Genomic DNA, 21,081 nt, shown 5'->3' with positions numbered 1-21,081 from the left:
GCGAACGGTCTGTGGAGGTCAGTCAAATCGGTTTCCTGTTCGGTAACGACTGACTGCTTTGATCCTGAATGTTACTTCAAGCGGCTCATAACGAGAATGGAGGGAAGACGTCTTCACAGAGGCGCTGGTGTGATGAGACCCTGACCCTTCAGGATGCCCGACTTTACCACAAACCCTAAAAACATGTAAAGACTGATTTAATACAAACCCTAAAAACATGTAAAGACTGATTTAATACAAACCCTAAAAACATGTAAAAACTGATTTACCACAAACCCTAAAAACATGTAAAGACTGATTTACCACAAACTCTAAAAACATGTAAAGACTGATTTACTACAAACCCTAAAAACATGTAAAGACTGATTTACCACAAACCCTAAAAACATGTAAAGACTGATTTACTACAAACCCTAAAAACATGTAAAGACTGATTTACCACAAACTCTAAAAACATGTAAAGACTGATTTACCACAAACTCTAAAAACATGTAAAGACTGATTTACCACAAACCCTAAAAACATGTAAAGACTGATTTACCACAAACCCTAAAAACATGTAAAGACTGATTTACTACAAACTCTAAAAACATGTAAAGACTGATTTACCACAAACTCTAAAAACATGTAAAGACTGATTTTACACAAGTTTTCGCTTTCTTTTTAGATTATTAAAAAGAACAAAACAGAAAATTCCGCGACTCCAACCTGTGGCTGTCCTCCCCGTCCTCCCCGTCCTCGGTGAGTCTCATCGGCGTCATCATTCTCGGAGCGAAGTGGGTTAGTGTTGCATTCAGGGACTGATGATACGGTCCGACGTTGCCGTTTCTCTCTCTCTCTCTCTCTCTCTCTCTCCCTCTCTCTTTCTCTCTCTCTGATTGCGTTTACCCCTTTCACAGGATATAATTAATCTTATTGATTAAAACGAATTGATAACAAAAAAAGAGTCTCGTTACAAACACAATCATCTATTTATGAGTCGGTAGCATTGTTGGCAAGATGTTTATGTTTTATTTTTATCTGTTTGAACATTAATTAACATTGTATTCATATCATTATGTTATAAATAATTGTCATGAATGAACCAATCCATTTGTGCTGCTGCTGTGTGTGCTTTGATGACGTTATAAGGGCCACCAGCATGCTGGGTGTTAGAGGACGCATCACAGAATGGTCTTATGTTTGAAATTAATTAATGTGTATGTTGTAGATAATAGTGTGCGTTTAGTGTTTTGATTGGCTTTCAGTCCTGTCCAGGCATTTTCAAGTATCTTTCTTTCTTTCTCTTTCTTCCTCCTCCTTCTTCTTTTTCTAGTAATACTACTAACATTATTATTATTATTATTATTATTATTATTATTATTATTATTATTACATTATAGCTGCCCAGTTGTGTTCAATCTCATCCCAGAATTTCAATAGTGTATTTTTAAATGCCTTTACATCTTTCTTCTGAAATTACACTGACACCTAGTGGATCCTTTTAATAACAGTTTTTATTGCAGGATAATATATCATAATAAATGGATTAACTGCTGGAATGTTTTTTCTTGTGCTTTAATGTGTTACTTCACATAACGTGTGTACTTATGCGTTGCCCTTATTAGCGGTCTCATTGTATGCCATTAACATATTGTAAACTTAATGTAAATTTATAAAACCAAATACATACATAATTACATTACACACATTATAATCAATAAGGTTATCATTTCATTGTTCCCCGCTCTCAACTGGCGGCTGGCCCCGCCCCCAGCGGTCAGGGTTTCACTCATATGGAAAGTGACGCAGATGCACCATATATATTCGGATCCATTTCTTGATCTGTGACGTCACTTCAAGGAAACGAAAACGTTCCAAATGCGCAGTCGTCAAAACAAGCCGTGGAAGAAGATAAAGGAAGTTCAGCAATCAACCTTCAGCATAAAAGACAGTGTAATCTATTTTAGATAGAAATAAATTTATAAATATACACAATAATACCCAAAGAAACACAATCATATATGTCACTTAATGAAAATTATACTGCTGGTAAAAATACAGAATTAAAGAAGTGCAAAATGTCTATCAGAATCCAGTTGCAATAGTTTCCGAGTAGTATTTTCCGTCTCAATTTCATTTTCACATTTTCAAATACTTAGCACAATTTACACAGCTAAATTAAAATAAAAAATAATAGGAATGAAAAATTTAAACGGACCTGAATTTTTGTTTTTCGTTTCCTGGAGCGCAGAAGTTTGATTTTATTTTGAAAGTATTAACGGAAACACTCTCTTCCTCGGCTCGTCTTGACGTTGCTGCGAACCGGAAGCAGCGACGGCACCGACGCATTTCCTTGTTTTTCCCCGTGTTTTATTTTTCGGAGTGATTCTCCGGACTCTTTTCAGAGACCTTGTTGACGGCGTTGTTCCGTTTCATCGTTTACCGGAGTCGCGCTCGGGACCGGCCCGCCTGAAGAGACCGAAAGTAAAGCTAAATACATTCAGCAGCCTCTATGCAAATAGCGTGAGGGTAGCATTCGATGGTCGCGTTGAGGTAGCATCAAAACACAGCGTCATTGATCAGCTGATTAGTGTGTGATTAACTGAGTCACGCGGTGACGTCACCGCGGATCATTTCTTTGAACTTCTATGCGCTTCATTGACACCAAAAAGGAAAATGTGACAAAACTTAATTTTGCTTATTTGTTGTAATTTTGAATAATAAGTCTGAATAATCGATCTCTAAAGTTCCACCTTGGTGTCGCATTCTGACTTGACTGCACGCGGATGCCGCGCTGGGGACATTCAACGCAACACCCCTCTCACTCATGGTGCCAAAAGCACAACTCAGTCACTCCCATGATGCATTGCGCCTCACGTGATCTCGCGCGATCGCTACAATATTTTAACAGCGATTAAACTAATCAATATCGCCTTTTTGTTTATGATTTAATAAGTTGAGTTTCTAAAAAGTGGATTAGTTGGATTGTCAGCAGGGAATTCCTACAGATTTTTTTTAAATGGGAATTTTCTGACATTTCTTTAATTTCTTGGGGCTCTGGAATGGATCCGAGTGGAGGTCGTACCCCCCCCCCCCCCCCCCCCAGATGTTCCTCATCTCCGTATTCAGTCTTTCTTTGGCTTCCTCGCAGCCTCATGGCGTCTGGAGGCCCCATGATGAACGGCGGCGTCTGCTGCTCTCCCAGTCAGTCCAGCACCCTGGAGGAAACGCTGCAGCAGATGAACATCCTCATCCAGGAGAACCGAGACCTGAAGGGTAAGGGTACGTCAGCGATGTGGAAAACAGCTTCCATTCCAGCTACGCAATGTGAGTTTATTCGCATCCCGTGTGTGTTCGATCAGAGGCGCTGCGTCAGACCAATCTGACGATGAAGGAGCGTTTCGAGGGTCTGACCGCGTGGCGAGAGAAACAGCGGGCGGAGCGGGACTTCCTCGAGAGCAGGCTGGAGGAGGCTCGGCTCCGCATCGAGGCGCTGACCCTCCAAAACCAGGAGTTGAACCGGAACGTCAAAGAGGAGGCGACGACGGAAGGACCCCTGGGAGGCTCTCCGGTGAGGGCGTTCCGATATATTCTGTTAAAGTTCAAAGCATTTGAGAGCCGGTGTTGCTTTCATACGACAATCGTTTACCATTTTGCTTTCACCTTGTTTTAGTTATCCTCGTGAGGCTTTATCTTACTCACTGTACAGTAGTCCCTCATTTTCCGCGGGGGTTACGTTCCAAAAACAACCTGCAATAAGTGAAATCCGCAATGTAGTAACTTTTATTTTTTTCCAATTATTATACGTGTACATAAATGTTTTAAGGCTGTAAAACCCCTCACCACACACTTTATACACATTTAACAGTCAGGCATTAATCTAAATAGATTGTTTCAGTATTATAGAATGAAACCAAAGATCAGAACCTGTTTTCAGAACTAAACATTTGTTGGAGAAATAAAAATATACAGTACGTACAGTAAACGTTTTCCTGTTAATAATGTTAAGGCGTGCAGGTCGAGGAAAGAGCCGCTTGGAGTGCAGAAGAACAAATATTCTACTCGTGCTGTCTTTAGCCTCTCATGCTGCTTTATTGGATAGCTTAGCACAGCGGAACGGCAGCGGCTACATGTATAAACAGGAAGAAACAAAACCTAAAAGGGACGTGACGTTTATGCTCCTACAAAATAAAAGCCTCTTTTTACACAGAGAATAAGAGCGCTATAAGACAAACGCTTAACAAATAAACATGATAGCTTCTAGAAATAACAAATTTAATTTTAATGATCAACCTACGAGGTTGAACACATGAGAAGTTATTAATAGCAACTCGCGCGTATTTCACAGTTCCTCCGACCGCGCCTTCATCCTTGCGCCGTTTCAAGGCGCGTTCAAGTGCAAAAATAAAATCTGAAAAATTGCATTAAAACTCTGCGAAGTCGCGGAAAATGAACCGCATTATATCGAGGGGCTACTGTACACTAATTTACTCGAGGCATAAACCGTGACTAAACGACCTCCTCCAGGCCCCGTCGTCCAATCGGAGTGCAGAGCTGGTTGCCCTGCAGGCCCTGGTTGCTCGTCTGCAGGCGGAGAAGAACGACCTGGTGGCCATGAACTCCGAACTGCAGCTGAAGGCCGAGCAGGACTCGCACGGTGACTCCTTCATTGAGGTCATCAAGGTCACGGTGAAGAGAGCACTCGCAAACACAAAGTCTCAACGCAAACCTGGAAATGTGAAAATAAATCACTCGGATTTACGTGCAGTTTTTTAAGTCACTCTGTGTTTTTCTTCTTAGGATGGAGGCTTTGACGGCGTCGGCGAGGGGTGTGGTTCAGAGCGCAGCAGCCGTCTCGACGTCGCCATGACGGCGTCTCGAATGGACAGCGAAGAGGTGACCGTCAGCCACCTTCTCCAGTCGCTTCGGAACGAGAGCCAGCAAGGAGAGCGGCTGCAGGCGGAGCTGCAGGCATCTGCTGCCAGGTAGAGGAAAGCGACTCCAAGGGAGCGTCCGTAAATGATCCCCCCCGCGTGAACGGAGATCCTTCCACGCTCGTAGCATCAGTCGCTTCTTGTGGTTTGGTTCATCTCGTCTCCCTTCTTCAAATGCGTCCCCGACAGAATTAAGGAGCTGGAGGAGAGGAAGAGTCGAGTTGGGAAATCAACACAGACCGCTCCGTCAGAGATAACAGAAAGCAAAGAGGAAAAGGTGTTTGCTCGGTACCGGTACTTAGCGAAGTCGTTATACGAGCATGCAATGCGAGCCGTTAGCATTTATCATCAGACCGAGGTCTGTGATTCCTCGTAACGTTTCTACATGCAGGTTACGTCTGAGGTGGAAAATATGAAGCTTCAAATGAAGACGTTGTTCAAAGAACTGCAGCAGGCCCAGAGTAAGGTGGATGAAGCTGAAGGCATGAAGAAGAACCTGCAGGACAGGTAAGGTCCGAATAATGAGCTGTCAAAGCGAGAACCACTAAACGCTCTTCCCTGTGGACGATTACAGGTCAGGACTTCAAAGAAGAGTATATCTTAAAAGAAAAGCATTTAGAGTTTCCCTCATCTAACCAAATATTCATTTTCATTTGATTTCATTTAAATGAAATCCGCTGTCCCACAGTAGATGTTCTAAGTCACGCTAAATATAAAAAAAACACACAATTTAAAGCAATCTAACATTTTCAACTCCGACTAAAACAATTCATAATAAGTAAATCACACGATTAAAACAGCGAGCAGCCAAACAGCAGCAGGTGACGACGGGTAAACGACAACAACAACAACAACAACACAAACGGCAGAGTGCGCTGATGTTCCCCTCTCGTGTCCAGATGCAGGGAGGTGGAGCAGGACGTCGTCACGCTGAAGGCCCAGCTGGTGGAGAAGCAGGCCGTTCAGTCAGAGAATGACCGACTGAAGCTGCAGCTGGAAAGCGTGCACGCCCAGAACCAGGTGGAGCAGAGGAGGACCGGGGAGGAGAGGCGAGACCGCGCACACACACACACACACACACACACACACACCGAGACACTGGCTGACCCGGTCCCAGTTGTGATTAGCTTATGTTTACATGCCGACTCATCAGACACACCCCTCCCCCCCTCCCAGGAACACCCTGGCCCAACTGAAAGATGCCTACACCAAGCTGTTTGAAGACTACAGAGAGCTCAAAGCGGAGAGGCAGAAGAGAGAGGTTGGAATTTATTGCGCTTATTTTACCAGCAAACGGTCTAAAAGAATCCTGATTGTTTCCCAAACCGAATTCAGTTCTAACTGCTGAGAAATCAAAGCCCTCCTCTGCTCCTCCAGTCTCAGACGGTGCAGAAGGAGGTGGTTGAAGACTTTCAACGGCGTCTGGCGGCAGCCGAAGAGGCCCTCGCTTCGAAGCAGAAGACGATTGATCAAATGAAACAGGATATCTTCCACAAGGAGGAGGAGCTGGAGACCATATCTGTGTTCCAGGCTCAGGTTGGCGAGCGTAAAAATGTCTTTTCATCTACATCAAGTGATGTGTTAGAAGTTCGCCTGACATCATGGCTCCCTTCAGCGCCATAGCAGCCGTCGCGCTTTTTGCTTCGTCCCTTCGCACAGGCAGAGGTCTACTCATCCGACTTCTACGCAGAGCGAGCGGCAAGGGAGAAACTCCATGAAGAGCGGGAGCGTCTGGCTGCTCAGCTGGAGTACGTGAAGAAGCAAAACGGCCAGCTGCAGGAGGAGATGGAGTCGCTGGGCCGGTACGTGGTCAGGCGAAGGTCCTGGGAGTCGCTCTGTGTGTGGATTCAGGAGAGAAAGCAACACCTTCTTTGCCCCCAGGCCTGGATGGCCACTCATTTATTATGCACGATTAATTAGTTATGCATTTTAACATTCAATATATACGCAGGATATCTGTAATTCAGATCTTCCAATCCAGAAAGAACATTTCACATCTCCCTCGGCGTGTCGGCGTTTTCATTGTCGACGTTCACTTTTCAGAATTGTAATTGTGTTACAGGCGTTCGCTGAATGAAATGCAGAAGAGACACGTGTCACTGGGAGGAAATCCATCTGGGCCCGGTACTAGTCTTGTTGGAAGAGGTGAATCTCGAGTTCTTTGTTGTTTTGGGGATACAGTAGTCCCTCATTTTCCGCGGGGGTTACGCTCCAAAAAGAACCCGCAATAATTGAAATCCGCAATGTAGTAATTTATTATACATGTACATAAATGCTTTAAGGCTGTAAAACCCCTCACCACACACTTTATACACGTTTAACAGTCAGGCATTAATCTAAATAGATTGTTTCAGTATTATAGAATGAAACCAAAGATCAGAACCTGTTTTCAGAACTAAACATTTGTTGGAGAAATAAAAATATATAGTACGTACAGTGAACGTTTTCCTGTTAATAATGTTAAGGCGTGCAGGTCGAGGAAAGAGCCGCTTGGAGTGCAGAAGAACAAATGTTCTACTCGTGCTGTCTTTAGCCTCTCATGCTGCTTTATTGGATAGCTTAGCACAGCGGAACGGCAGCGGCTACATGTATCAACAGGAAGAAACGAAGCCCAAAAGGGACGTGACGTTTATGCTCCTACAAAATAAAAGCCTCTTTTTACACAGAGAATAAGAGTGCTATTAAACAAACGCTTAACAAATAAACATGATAGCTTCTAGAAATAACAAATTCAATTTTAATGATCAACCTACGAGGTTGAACACATAAGAAGTTATTAATAGCGACTCGCGCGTATTTCACAGTTCCTCCGACCGCGCCTTCGTCCTTGCGCTGTTTTAAGGCGCGTTCAGGTGCAAAAAATAAAATCTGAAAAATTGCATTAAAACTCCGCGAAGTCGCGGAAGATGAACCGCATTATATCGAGGGACTGCTGTACTGGCTTTCTGATGCTAGGAGACCGTTAGCAAACTATTAACAGTCTTGACAGTTTAATGTAAATCATGGCGGCTCACCCGTTCGTTGTAACAAGGAAAGTCTGTTCAGCTTGTGATCAGCGTCTCCTCACTCAGGTGTCGACTGGCAGCATCAGGGGAATATTCCCGAACATGCCTGTCCTAAGTGCAACGAGATCCTTCCAGATCTGGACTCCCTCCAGATCCACATCATGGACTGCATCAACTAGACCTCCGTCCTTAACCTCCACAGCTGCAGCAGTGGATCCTTCGGCACCTTAATCTGAGTCTTCCTGTCATTTTGTCTGTCGGTACCTCTGCTCAGATCCCCCGGGTGATGTGTAGCCCTGTGACACGTTCATGGTAGAATGGAAACATTTTTCTTTTGGGGAAAATTTAAGTGCAATGATATCAGATTTTAATCCAGTTAAGTCTTCTTTTAGTTCATCAATGTGTAATTTTAGCGTTTTAGAAGTTGCATTTCTGCCCTGCTGGCAGTACACCCAGGTCAGGTGTATCCCGACTCCCGCCCATAGTCAGCTGGGATAGGCTCCAGCAGCCCAGGTGACCCGCAAGGTGAATAAGCGACTCAACAAGAAAATGAATGGATGCAAGTTGCATTTCTTTACCAAGTATTTGGCCACTGATGGATTTTAATATTTGATTATTTTTATATTTTTTGCTCAGAAAGAATAATTTCACTCGTCAGTTGCCGTTGGTGGAAAAAAAAATGCATTTATTGACACTTTAAAATTAGAATATGTATTTTGACTTTGCAGATGATACCTGGTTATTTGAAGGTTCTTATTAATCATGTATAACTTTAAGTACTTGTGCTGATTCTGTATTCTTTAGTTTATAAAGGCCTTTTGATTCAGTGTTGTAATTATGTGAATGAAAATAAATCAAAATGATAACTTCTATCTGCTTTTGGTCCTATTGTGTCATTAAAAAGACGAGTCGATTTCAAACGTCTTCCTTTCTTGGTAAAATGAAGAACATAGTGGTGCTGTACAGAAGATACAAAACTATAACATGAATAATTACTATAATCAAATAAACATTTGGTGTTTTTTAATAATTGCATTGTGTTAACTTCAGTCAGAGCTTAAAACGAGATTTGTTTTCTTGCCAAGGTTTTCGATAATACTTTTATCTGAAAAAGTTTGAATATTCACAATAGTGTAACACTACTTGTGTTCTGCCTTCATCTTCTGAGGGTCTGGTTGGTAGGTTATACAACATTATAATCTTTAGTTAAACACAATTAACGATCGCTAATTAAATGTTAGTACAGGTTTTTTTTTTGGTTTTTTTCCAAAACAAATGTGTACAATGTACAAATATGGTATCAATTCACACTTGAAGTATTCCTCCTTCCACTGACTCAACCCATCATGATGGGCATGATGAATTATTTTGCTGTTGAAGTCTGAAAAAGGCGTTCTGTCTCACTAAAACCTTTGTAATATCTGTACTTTGTGGTATTTCTGCCAAATCTATTACAGTTGTTGAGGAGTTGCTAAATCAATTCAGTCCTTGAGATTATTGTTAGAATTTTATTGGTGATATAAATATGGAGGGAATGTATTCTTTACTTAGTTTATTAAATTGTTTTATGTATTGTCTATCAATAGATATCAATATCTTTCTTGTACGCCTCACGGTTGTGGAGCTAATCTTTATTTTTTCTAGCAGATCAGGCGTGGTTTAACCTCACATAGGCCTCAGGGCCGTTTGAAACAAACAGAGAGAACACTGAGGATTTCAGTTCAGCCAGTCTGGCTGCTTTTCTGTCATCTCAAACTTGAACAAGTCCAGTTGACGCTTCCTGCCAGAGGGTTCTGGCAGGAATGGCATCCGGTTTAAAACTTTGGCAGAATTAAGGTATGCAATCGACATTAAGGTTGATTTGTTGTGGCGCCGCCTGACGGGACAAGCCGAAAGAGGAAGAAGAATAAGAATACGTGCTCTCGCCATGTGGAGGGCCTTCCTATAAGACATAGCCACTTATTCCAGAATCAGGTGAGACATGGGTCAGTATTTGTTTCCACGCTTGAGGTGAAAGGTGAGACAGTCCTGTCATGACCATAATTCATTCTCCTTTGTCCTTGACAGTCCCTGGAGGTGATCCTGCATTTTACTCAGCATGACGTACTCACAGATTGTGCATGCAAGGTTGTACAGCGCAGGAATGTGGTGTCGTATGATTGGCCGACATCTCATCATGAGTGTAATGGAAGGTCCCACCCGGCAAAGGTAAAAGGAAGAGCTGCGAGTGCAAAAGTGTATTTGCGTTGGAGTCTCCAAGGTGAACATGGACATCGCTACAGTGAACACTCTTCCTTATGAGGAATTTGTCGATACTTTTGGCAATGTGGTTGAAAGATGTCCTCTTATAGCAGCTGCTGTGTGGCCGAGGCGTCCCTTCCAGGACTTCATCGTTCTTGAAGAGGCTATCGGTGACTTCATTGATTCCCTTCCAGACGCAGGTAAGACACAAACCAGTATTTAGTTCACTTTTTATGTTTTCCCCTAAAATGGCAGTGGCATTGAACGAACTAAGCCGAGCCACCTCTGTTCCCAGGGCAAGAAGGACTACTCAGGTGTCTCCCAGACCTCGCAGGGAGGGAACTCCAAAACGGCACCTTGTCCCGGGAGTCTCACGAGGAGCAGAGCGCAGCTGGGATCGATGCCCTGAACTCTGCTGACGCAGCGCGGATGGCACGGCTCAACGAGGAGTACAAGCAGCGCTTTGAGTTTCCGTTTGTCATTTGTGCCCGAATGAACGACAAGGCCAGCATATTCAACCGGCTGTCTGAGCGCTGCCGGAATGAGCGTGCGGCGGAAAGGGCGCGGGCCATCAACGAGGTCAAGAAGATATGTCACCTGCGTATCCAACATCTCATGCACACAAAGTGAATTTTTCTTAGGACGGAATGAGATCCTTCCAGACGTGGACTCCCTGCAGGTCCACGGCGTCTTTTAGCCGGCCATCATTAACATCCAAATCAACAGCTGCTCCTTCAGCACCTTAATCTGAGTCTTCCTCTGCTTTTGTCTGTACCTCTGCTCCCAAGGTGACTCCTCTGTGAAAATGTAATTTCAGAATGAAAACAGTTTCCTTGTAGTAAGATTTTGGTACAAGCTTTCAAATCTGGAAACAGTTAAGTCCTCTCTTGTTTGTCAAATTTGAAAATTGCTTTCTGATTCCATTTTGTGATTCTGTGAAGATAAATATCAAAGATTATTTTGGAATGTTATATTTTGTAAGCTAAGGATCTTGGGATATTCAACACTAACTGCCTCTGTCGTAGATGTAGATTTCAAGATTGACTCTTCTTGCATTGACACCAATATGTGACATTATATTAACTAAGCTGAGCCATTGACCAGGCAAAGGAGGATTAGTGTATTCAGATGTCACCCGGTCAAACGGCACCTTGTCCCGGGAGTCTCACGAGGAGCAGGAGGTAGCTGGGAGAGATGTTCTGAACTCCGCTTGTTATTAATTATTATCACATTAAAAACAAGAGACAATCAGAGATTGCAGACCCTCGCCTCCAATAGACTATTCGATCTTGTGAGACAGTAAACAGGGCTTCCGGATCAGAGGGGCCAAACCTGCGCTAGCTTGCTGCTCCGGAACGGGAAAAGATACAACTACAACTGTAACATATATGAAACTAGAATGAACTATGAGTGTGCACATCAAATGTGAAGTCTCTAGCTCCAAAATTGAGGTCAGGATGGACTCCTGAAAAATGCTGATTTTAGAAGGAAAATTAGCTCTCAGATCCGGATCGTGATCCAGATCCGGCCGAAATTAGTCACGGTCATAGACCTTTAAGGAGTGCTTATGTGTGATTGTTTTCAGATCCATACCGCCATGCGTTTTGAAGAAATTAAGAAAAATGTCAAAAAGTGCCCTATCTCGCAATGTTAAAGAATCCTTTAAAAAATTCTAGAATCTGGATCCAGATCCGGATCAACGCCATTCTCGGGGAGGACCGAGCCACGGACAGAACCCTCGCCTCCCCTTCGGTGAGGGTAATCAAGAATTATCTAAACAACGAACTTGTTTCTGTTCGGGTCGCAATAAGTTTCAACCAATCAGAGACAGGAGGTGGGTTGTTATGGCGTCGCCATAGTAGAGTCATGCTCCTGAACCTCCCGTGAACAAATGTTTCCACAAACAAAATCATTATTACAAGAAATATATGTTCAGTAGCATACCATATGACCTCATGGAAATACGTACCTCGGAGAAAATAAAAATAAATTGTTGACGGTAAATACATTGAGAAGTCTTTTTTTTTTCTTCTTCTTTTAAACAGGCAAGTTCTTGGACACCTAATACAAGATTGACAACAACGCAGGGTCCTTCGTTGAGCGCCAGTTCCGATTTCTTCATGTCCGCAGTGGAGGCTCCGAACACTGATCTGTGAGTGTTATATTCACGCGATTCGTGATTTCGAATCGATTAGAAATCACGAAGTCCACGTAGCTCCGTGGAAGCTACCCTTAGAGCTAGCACCTGAGCTAGCCGTGAACCCAAAGCCTATGAAATCTATTGTAGCTTTATTTATAATGTATTGTACGGACATAGCATCCTTGACACTATGTTTAGTCTCAAATGTAACTAATGTGTTTTGCAGAGTTACCTTTTAATAGTGACTGATAATTTAACTAACAGACACAGGATGATTCAATATATTGTTGTGATGCTACCTATTTAATGCAGTACTGTCTAAATAAATAAACAAACAAACTGTTTTGCATTGTTTTATCCATGTTTGTGCTTCCAAATCAGTGTTTCCTTCGTTCCGCATTAATTTATGCATCTATGTTGTTGTAGGTCATCTGGAATCGACATTTCTAAAATGGAAGGTCAGTGACTTTTGGTGTGAAAGCGCAGCTTTATGATCTATCGAGACGTTTGCTAGTTTAAATATTTACTCCTTTTTCCAGGTGAGGACGATCTGGACGTTTTGACGGCGCTGCTGTTAGAGAGCGAGGGTGTTGAAGCAGGACCGAGCGGTCAGCAGCAGGAAGATGACTTAGATCGCCTCTTTGATGATGATGATGATGATGATGACAATGATGAAGAGGACACTGTCCCGGGTCTCTTCGGAGATGTGGATGATATTGAAAATGAACAGAGAGACTCCAAAGGAAATCAAGATGGAGGGGAAGGGTCCAATAACCTGGACATGTCCAGGGAGGATTTACAAGGTTTGTCCTCTAACCGCCGTCCAGATGACGCTCGTTTGGATCGCCAGTAGATCTTAATGTCTTCCTCCCTTAGAGGAGCTGAGACGCACGCAGGAGCAGATGAAGCAGTTGCAGGAGCAACTAGCGAGGAGCCGGAAGGTTTCCGTCTCGCCTCCAACTCCAGTCGGAACAGCGGAGAGCTGCAGGAGCCCCAGAGCAGCAGTCAGAACAGCGGAGAGCTGCAGGAGCCCCAGAGCAGCAGTCAGAACAGCGGAGAGCTGCAGGAGCCCCAGAGCAGCAGTCAGAACAGCAGAGAGCTGCAGGAGCCCCAGAGCAGCAGCCACCAAACAGACCCAGGTCAAGCCGACCACGCCCACACAGAACACCAGGACACAGACGGGTGAGCGTTTTGTCTCTCACTTCGAGGGTGGTTGAAAAGTTCGAGACGTTTGCCCACGACTTGCCTGATAAGGACGTTAAAGCCGCGCTGGCGTGCGACAAACGTGGATTCTGTGTGATCCTGCTTTTGTTTTTATCAGCCACGTCCCCGTCGTCTCCGGTCAGAGGAGGACCGGCGACACTCCGGGAGTCTTCTGACTTCTTTGATCAGCTCAACGCCGCTGACTCCTTCAAGCGCAAACCCAGGGTAGCGCACCACCCCAGAGCCAGCACATCGGGTAGAGGCTCGTCGTCGCGCAGGCACCTTTGGAAGTCGGGGCTTGACTTGTAGTTTCTCGTTCCCCCCCCCCCCCCCTCAGAAGACAGACAGCCGCTGATGGAGGTGAAGGTCGGCAGCTCCTTCCAGCCGGTGGCGAGCACCAGCACCGGAACCGGTCCGCTGGCTTCACCGCCGACCTCCCAGAGCCCAAGGGAGGTGAAGCCCTCCCCTCTTCCCGTGCTCCCCGCAGATGCTGCCATTGAGAAGTATTCTGGTCTGCGGCTCAGGTGAGGACGTTGACGTGATCGAGCCTGTTCTCCTCTAGACCCGGGTTTTCCTGCACGGCGTTTCACACGACGGTAAATCTCTTTCTTCTCAGGAAACCGCGCGTTTCTTCCAGCGAAATGGGCCGCAAGATGGCCGACCGCCGCCTGATCCGCCTCTCCGCGGTGCCAGAGCGTCTGGCGCGGGAGAAGCTGGAGGAGAGCGACTGGGTGACCTTCGGCGTCTTGGTCAACAAAGCCACACAACAAAGCAAGAGTAGTGTGAGTCCGTGTTCAAACGGCCCTCCCGTGCTCGCCTGTTCCTGTTTTTGTTTTCTCCAGGAACATTTTCTCATTCTCTGATTTTGATTTTGTTATATTTCGCAGCAGCTCATTCAGATAAATTCACGCACACCTCCTTTCCTTGCTCACTTCCTGATTACTTCAAGTTCTCACACAGACTGATTGAATGTACGACCTCCAAATAAAATACTCAAATGCCCATTCTGTTTGGAAGACTTTAGTCCCGCCTCGAGTGTTTCTAGCAAAAAGAACGAAAGCAGCAGCTAAATGTCTTTCATCATTTCCTTTGTTGTGACCTGCTGATAGTTCTTCATAAATCGAAGCGTAATCGAGCTGCGTTTCAAGCCGTCTTTGACCGAGCGCTTCTTCTCCGCAGGGTAAAACCTTCAGCGTCTGGAAACTGAATGACCTCCATAACCTGGAGGTGTTTGTGTCTCTGCTGCTGTTTGGCGAAGTCCACAAGGAGCACTGGAAGACGGAGCCGGGCGCCGTCATCGGCCTCCTCAACCCAAACCCCATGAAGCAGAGAGATGGATATGAGGGCGTGAGTAGATGCCACGAGTTGCTTTTCTTCGTTAAAACGTAATATTGAGACGTTATGTGTGGTTTTCATTGATTCCAGTGTATCCCAGCATAATAAAAGCCCGTGTTGACCGTGTGCAGGTGAGCCTGACGGTGGACCACCCACAGAAGGTGCTGCTGATGGGGGAAGCTCAGGACTACAGCACCTGCAAGGCCATGAAGAAGAACGGGGATCCCTGCTCTCAGATCGTCAACATGGTGGGGGGGGGGGCGTCGCTGCAATAGGATAGACCTTTACTGGCGTTGCAAAGCCCTCCAATCAGCTGCGAGGATATAAACACAAATGTGCAGTATAATATCGAGGTCGATTGCGTTCACCATTTATTGAGACGTGTTATCACTGTAGGGTATAAACTGTTCCTGAATCTGTTTGTCCGTGTTCCGATAGGTCCGTTACCATAACAGATCCGGGGTGAGAGGTGTCCTTGATGCCCCCCCCCCCCTCCCCCTCCCCCTCCCCCAGCCGCCCTTTCTTTCTGCGTCAAAGGCCTTCTGTTTCCCTTGCAGTCTGTTCACCTGACATGGAAGCAGCGGTTTCCTCTCTGTGTTTTCCCGCAGTACGAGTGTCAGTACTGTCAGTATCACGTCAAGGCCCAGTATCAGAAGATGAGCTCGAAGAGGGCTGAGCTGCAGTCGTCGTTCTCGGGCAAAGCGCCCAACAAGATGAAGGGGAAGGGGAAGGGCGGCAGCCTGAGGCAGCGTCTGTGCCAGGACGGCTTCTACTACGGCGGCGTGTCTTCTCCCGCCTGCGCCGCCTCGCTGTGAGCGTTCGCTGTTGTCGTGTCATTGTCGTACAAACCGTCGTGTTAACAAACAATTATTTGTGTGTTGCAGAACGACGTCCGACCCAAGCCGACCCACCCAGAAGACTCTGGACAAGCTGTTTGTGAAAGGCTCAGCGAAGCACATCATCCAGGCCAAGAGGCTGGGTGAGGACCGATACGCTGACATGAACACAAACCTCATAAACTGGTTTGTTTTAGTCTATAAATATACGGAATATATCCCAAATACAGACCGGTTGATAACGACGGACTGTAAAGACAAAGCAGGACAATCAAATTGTTTTAGTCGGTTTTCTTTGTGTGTTTTTTTTTCTAGCCATGCGGTCCAACGAGGTTTCTGGTTGTTCGAGTGAATTCAAGAGCCTGATGTCGATGCCGACGCCCGGAGCGCTGCAGCTGAAGAAGCACCTAAAGCAGGACAGCCGATCAGGTGCAATGTTCATGAGAGTGCTGTGAATTCAGATTCTATCCAAGTCAGTGTCAAAGATTTTCAAACGTCTGATGTGAACTCAGCGGCAGAAGAGAGGTTCATACTGAATGTCGCCACCAGGGGGGGGCGCTTGGCTCCGCAGAGAGGAAACCACAATCAGCGTTCTTCTGAAGCTGACATCACGATGATGAATAAATTAATGCCGAATCTCAACCTTGCATATCGGGGTGTGTCCATTCAGTCCTTTCACAATAAAGGCCTTGTTTTTGTTGTCCTCTGAAGTACTGGAGGACTTTGAAGTTCGCGAGGAGGAAGCGTTACGTTCATATGGCGCAGGTCAGCAGAATGCGCATTTATTTGCAGAACTCATTGCGGTTCTCTCGTTGGTTGTCCTCAGCCTTGGTGGACGCAGCTGGCGCTCCGATCCAGTCGATCTCAGCTTCGGACCTCCTGAAGCAGCAGAAGCAGAAGCAGAAGGAGTTCCTGCAGAACCGCAGACGGAGGGCGGAGGAGATCCAAAAGAGGGCGCAGCAGAGCCCAGCAGTTGCGAGAGCTGGGTTGTCATCTCCGCCGAACCAGTTCCCAAAAACAGCATCGGTGGTCGCCATGGCGACCCAAAGCCCAGAGGAGCTCCGTGCTCCCGCCCTGGGCCGAGGCTTCTCCGAAGGAGAGGACATTGTCTTCTTTGAGGACAGCCCGCCGACGGCACCGACCCCCGGTGCTCTCGGTTTATCAGCCGCTAAGCGGGCTGCTCTGAAGAAGCTGAGGGCCAAAGGGGCGGGGCTTGAAAAGGAAGACCCCAACACTGTGAAGAGGAAGAGGAGTAACATGACCGAGATCAAGGCGCGGGTGGAGAAGAGTCTCACCTTGCCTAACGGTACAAACGCACACGTTATGGGAATAAATGGCTGGATTTGTATTTAAATTTGTTTTACTTCGTCACAACACGATGTACCGGTAAATATTTACGAGTTTGTACTTGAATTACATTGAAGGCGAATCGTCCACTAATGAAGAAGAGGAACCGGCCGAGAAGAAGAGGCGAGAAGAGCTCCTCTTCATCGAGTCGGAGGAGTTTCAAAAGATTCTCGGTGCCAAATCTCGCCACGGGGCCGTGCTCCAGGCGGTAGGCCAAGCTGCACCGCACCGCACTGCATGCGTCTTCCGCAGAAACACAATTAATTTTTATTTATTTATTTACACGCTGCTCAAATAATCGATACGGACAAAAAAAAAAAGTGTAAAGAAAAAACAACCCGAACCCTCGGGTTCCGGGTCCCGGTCCGGGGGGGGGGGGGAGGAGGGCGCCTGCTGCCGATCTAATCCTGCGTCTGTCTAAACGTCTTCTCCCAGGCCGAGTACCAAGTCCAGGAGAGCTACTTCAACGCTCTGGTGAAGAAGGAGCAGCTGGAGGAGAAGATGAGGGGCGTCAGAGAGATGAAATGTCGCGCTGTAACCTGCAAAAAGGTAACGGTTAAAGTCTATACGGTGTTCCCCGGTGGGGGGGGGGGGTCGGCCCCCAAAGTGAAGTCAGTTTTTTTTTTTGATTGATTGAAAGTAATCCTGTTTTGTGTCCCCCTGCCCCGTCTCTGTTAGCAGCAGGACCAGTGATATTCTTTTTTTCCCATGATCCTTTGCTTCCAGTGTAAGTACACCTACTTCAAGCCGGCAGACCGTTGCGTGGAGCAGAATCATGATCTGCGGCGGCACGAGGCTGTCAAACGTTTCTTCAGATGTCCCTGTGGACAGAGAGCCATCGCTCTGGACAGACTGCCCCACAGACACTGCAGGTGAGACGCGTCCCGTCCCGTCCCGTCCCGTCCCCTCAGTCATGGAAGTAACATCCTGTCTGATCGTTCCAGTCACTGCGGCCTGTTCAAATGGGAGCGGGATGGAATGCTGAAGGTAAAAATGTTTCATTCAAAAAGAACATTTCCTGTTTAAGAAAACTGACCTGATCGTGTGTTTTTTTTTTTACTTTTTCTTTTTTTTAGGAGAAAGCGGGACCAAAGATTGGGGGGGAACTTCTGCTCCCCCGAGGAGACGAACACGGCAAGTTCCTCAACAGCGTGCAGTGACGCCGCCGGGCTGCTTTTCATGGAGACGTGGTTTTTAACTAAATATCTTTTAACGCTTGTTTTCTTACTGGATGTCAGTTCTGCTGTAAATAATCTGATTAAAGGAATCGGTTTGCAGCATCTCGTGAAAACGTTTGTTATTACTTACAAACAGCAGTAAAAGTCCATCTTCTCCACCTAACCTTTGTCTTGAAGTATGAATTTAGATTTCCGATCGCAGAAAGGTCGTAGGTCACACATCCCATATATGGTAATAATTGGCTTCTGCGTTAAAAACGCTAAACCCAGTTTGGCCAATGGCATTAGACCCACGTGGGCTCCTCAGCCACGTCACTCTCCTTCTCTGCCAATGTTTAAGTGTTATAACAGGGTCAAAGGTTACTGCCACAGACTGTTATAACCAGAGATGTTTTTTGATGGGCTCGTGACTGGAATGTTTGCGGTCCCTGATCACTGTCTCATGTTACTTGTCCTGTGGGTTTTCATTTTTCTAGTTTGCATGTTTTGTGTTTTGTAGAAACTTTTCTTTTCTTTGATTAATTATGTTCAGGCCTCACCCACCACCTGATACCCGATCATTGGCAGATCAATCACCTCTATCAATCGCACGTGCTCATTTCACTCTGGCGTAGATTTATGCTGATAAAGATGATGAAAATAAAAAATAAGGGACATCCTGGATCCGTTTCTAAACTCGTCTTTATTTTTTGATGTATTAAAGAAGTATCGAATCGGGACTCGACATCGCTTCAAAATCAATTATGTTCTGGTGTGGAATTAAAAATTAAGCATGCAATCAACTTCTTGATCTTGATCAATCTTGGAACACACCGGATACAAAAATGGTCCAATCCCTGCTGTCCAATCACAGCTGTTCAATCACTGATCAAAGATCAAATTAAAAGATGATGAACATCAAAGATACAGATCAAATAAAAGATGATGAACATCAAAGATACAAATCAAATAAAAGATGATGAACATCAAAGATACAGATCAAATTAAAAGATGATGAACATCAAAGATACAAATCAAATAAAAGATGATGAACATCAAAGATACAGATCAAATAAAAGATGATAAACATCAAAGATCCTGATCAAATAAAAGATTATGAACATCAAAGATACAGATCAAATAAAAGATGATGAACATCAAAGATACAGATCAAATTAAAAGATGATGAACATCAAAGATACAAATCAAATAAAAGATGATGAACATCAAAGATACAGATCAAATAAAAGATGATGAACATCAAAGATACAAATCAAATAAAAGATGATGAACATCAAAGATACAGATCAAATAAAAGATGATGAACATCAAAAATACAAATCAAATAAAAGATGATGAACATCAAAGATACAGATCAAATTAAAAGATGATGAACATCAAAGATACAAATCAAATAAAAGATGATGAACATCAAAGATACAGATCAAATAAAAGATGATGAACATCAAAGATCCTGATCAAATAATAGATCTTAAGATCAAAGGAAGCACAATTATATATATAATGTCACTGATCAAACCATACAGGGTAATGCAGCCTCATGGTAGTACGGGTAGTGCGGTTAGCAGGAGCTAACGTAGCATTGCTAGTATCTCCCTTGTGCCGGTCTCAAGCCCGGATAAATGCAGAGAGTTGCATCAGGAATGGTGTGGTGCTGGTTGGAAATAAGAAGGCAGTAGCAGTTCCAACCACTTAACTTTATCAGAACATCCTTAGTACATCTTTAGTGCATCTTTAGTGCATCTTTAGTGCATCTTTAGTACATCTTTAGTACATCTTTAGTGCATCTTTAGTGCATCTTTAGTGCATCTTTAGTACATCTTTAGTACATCTTTAGTACATCTTTACTACATCTTTAGTGCATCTTTAGTACATCTTTAGTACATCTTTAGTACAACTCGCACTGGAACACCAACTCTGCATTCTTCTTCTCATTCTCTCTCTCGCTCCTCTCGCTTCTTCTGCAGTCCCTATTTCTCAGCATAAGAGTACTTACGCCCTCTTGTGGCGAAAGCATAGAACAGAAAAAATGGCATCCGGCGAAAATATTTTCCAAAAACATTATTCATGCAATAAACTTCTTGATCTTGATCAATCTTGGAACACATTTAATTCTGAAATCGATCCTGTCTGGATACAAAAAAGGTCCAATCTCTGCTATCCAATCGCAGCTGTTCAATCACTGATCAAAGATCAAATTAAAAGATGATGAACATCAAATATACAGATCAAATAAAATATCTAAAAATCAAAGGAAGCACAATTTTATATATATAATCACACATGGTCATTTTACTCTGGCGTCATCCATGCTTGTGTCATTAAAAATAAATAAATAAATAAAATCAACCTATGAAATCAATCAACCGCTCAAGGAAAGTCATCAATCACAAGTCTTCAAATTGACAACCATCTTGATTTCCGACTTTCGTATGAAAAAAATCCATTTTGTTTGCCCGCAGCCTCAGGGATGAGGAAAAGCTTACGGCACCTGGTATTCCCAGGCGGTCTCCCATCCAAGTACTAACCAGGCCCGACCCTGCTTAGCTTCCGAGATCGGACGAGATCGGGCGTGTTCAGAGTGGTATGGCCGTAGACGAAAGCCGCGGCGAAAAGGACAGTATATAAACACGACTGTCCAAACTCGGCGGACCGCCGTGTATTTAAAAAAAACCAAAATACTTTCCCAGCGGGCGTCACCTCGCGCGATTTCGTCTTCCTCGTTAGTATAGTGGACAGTATCTCCGCCTGTCACGCGGAAGACCGGGGTTCGATTCCCCGACGGGGAGGTGTTCTTTGTATCCAGGCATCCGGCGTAAATATTTTCCAAAGAAATTAAGCATGCAATCAACTTCTTGATCAATCTTGGAACACATTTAA

General features: G+C 44.7%; 3 protein-coding genes and 2 non-coding genes across 5 annotated transcripts; 4 read left to right on the top strand and 1 right to left on the bottom strand.

Annotated features, from left to right (window-relative positions):
- Positions 1 to 2,335: 2,335 nt before the first annotated feature.
- Positions 2,336 to 8,793, top strand: optn (optineurin). Its single transcript, XM_068755029.1, has 13 exons — positions 2,336 to 2,466; positions 3,134 to 3,258; positions 3,345 to 3,553; positions 4,510 to 4,671; positions 4,783 to 4,967; positions 5,106 to 5,193; positions 5,308 to 5,423; positions 5,816 to 5,965; positions 6,093 to 6,177; positions 6,294 to 6,452; positions 6,576 to 6,718; positions 6,979 to 7,061; positions 7,988 to 8,793. The coding sequence occupies exons 2-13, from the start codon at positions 3,138 to 3,140 to the stop codon at positions 8,098 to 8,100; spliced, it is 1,614 nt and encodes a 537-aa protein (XP_068611130.1). The 5' UTR covers positions 2,336 to 2,466; positions 3,134 to 3,137; the 3' UTR covers positions 8,101 to 8,793.
- On the top strand, positions 4,864 to 18,183 carry mcm10 (minichromosome maintenance 10 replication initiation factor). Its single transcript, XM_068755028.1, has 18 exons — positions 4,864 to 4,878; positions 12,847 to 13,105; positions 13,179 to 13,267; positions 13,363 to 13,423; positions 13,624 to 13,761; positions 13,843 to 14,029; positions 14,122 to 14,287; positions 14,685 to 14,852; positions 14,972 to 15,088; positions 15,449 to 15,651; positions 15,725 to 15,819; positions 15,992 to 16,105; positions 16,503 to 16,982; positions 17,101 to 17,231; positions 17,459 to 17,572; positions 17,750 to 17,895; positions 17,968 to 18,010; positions 18,100 to 18,183. Exons 1-18 carry the CDS (start codon positions 4,864 to 4,866, stop codon positions 18,181 to 18,183), a joined length of 2,610 nt encoding a protein of 869 aa, XP_068611129.1.
- LOC137911035 (2-oxo-4-hydroxy-4-carboxy-5-ureidoimidazoline decarboxylase-like) lies at positions 10,188 to 10,792 on the top strand. The gene is made up of 2 exons (XM_068755458.1): positions 10,188 to 10,362; positions 10,458 to 10,792. The coding sequence occupies exons 1-2, from the start codon at positions 10,188 to 10,190 to the stop codon at positions 10,790 to 10,792; spliced, it is 510 nt and encodes a 169-aa protein (XP_068611559.1).
- A 2,497-nt stretch (positions 18,184 to 20,680) lies between the features above and the next one.
- LOC137911173 (5S ribosomal RNA) lies at positions 20,681 to 20,799 on the bottom strand. Its single transcript, XR_011106095.1, has one exon. It is a non-coding gene; the product is annotated as a 5S ribosomal RNA (ribosomal RNA).
- Positions 20,800 to 20,918: 119 nt separating this feature from the next.
- On the top strand, positions 20,919 to 20,990 carry trnad-guc (transfer RNA aspartic acid (anticodon GUC)). Its single transcript has one exon. It is a non-coding gene; the product is annotated as a tRNA-Asp (tRNA).
- Positions 20,991 to 21,081: the final 91 nt, after the last annotated feature.

Source organism: Brachionichthys hirsutus, chromosome 22, assembly GCF_040956055.1.
Source record: "Brachionichthys hirsutus isolate HB-005 chromosome 22, CSIRO-AGI_Bhir_v1, whole genome shotgun sequence".
Taxonomy (NCBI): domain Eukaryota; kingdom Metazoa; phylum Chordata; class Actinopteri; order Lophiiformes; family Brachionichthyidae; genus Brachionichthys; species Brachionichthys hirsutus.
Note: the sequence above shows the minus strand (reverse complement) of the source record. Positions and strands in the feature narration are given on the sequence as shown.

Excerpts from the sequence above, each read along its gene's own strand:
- optn (XM_068755029.1), top strand. The coding sequence starts at position 3,138 with ATGGCGTCTGGAGGCCCCATGATGAACGGCGGCGTCTGCTGCTCTCCC. Across the intron at positions 4,672-4,782 it reads TTGAGGTCATCAAGGTCACG|GATGGAGGCTTTGACGGCGT; the intron begins GTGAAGAGAGCA and ends TTTTCTTCTTAG. Across the intron at positions 5,424-5,815 it reads AAGAAGAACCTGCAGGACAG|ATGCAGGGAGGTGGAGCAGG; the intron begins GTAAGGTCCGAA and ends TCTCGTGTCCAG.
- LOC137911035 (XM_068755458.1), top strand. The coding sequence starts at position 10,188 with ATGGACATCGCTACAGTGAACACTCTTCCTTATGAGGAATTTGTCGAT. Across the intron at positions 10,363-10,457 it reads TGATTCCCTTCCAGACGCAG|GGCAAGAAGGACTACTCAGG; the intron begins GTAAGACACAAA and ends CTCTGTTCCCAG.
- mcm10 (XM_068755028.1), top strand. Across the intron at positions 16,106-16,502 it reads AAAGCAGGACAGCCGATCAG|CCTTGGTGGACGCAGCTGGC; the intron begins GTGCAATGTTCA and ends GGTTGTCCTCAG. Across the intron at positions 17,573-17,749 it reads GCGCTGTAACCTGCAAAAAG|TGTAAGTACACCTACTTCAA; the intron begins GTAACGGTTAAA and ends CTTTGCTTCCAG.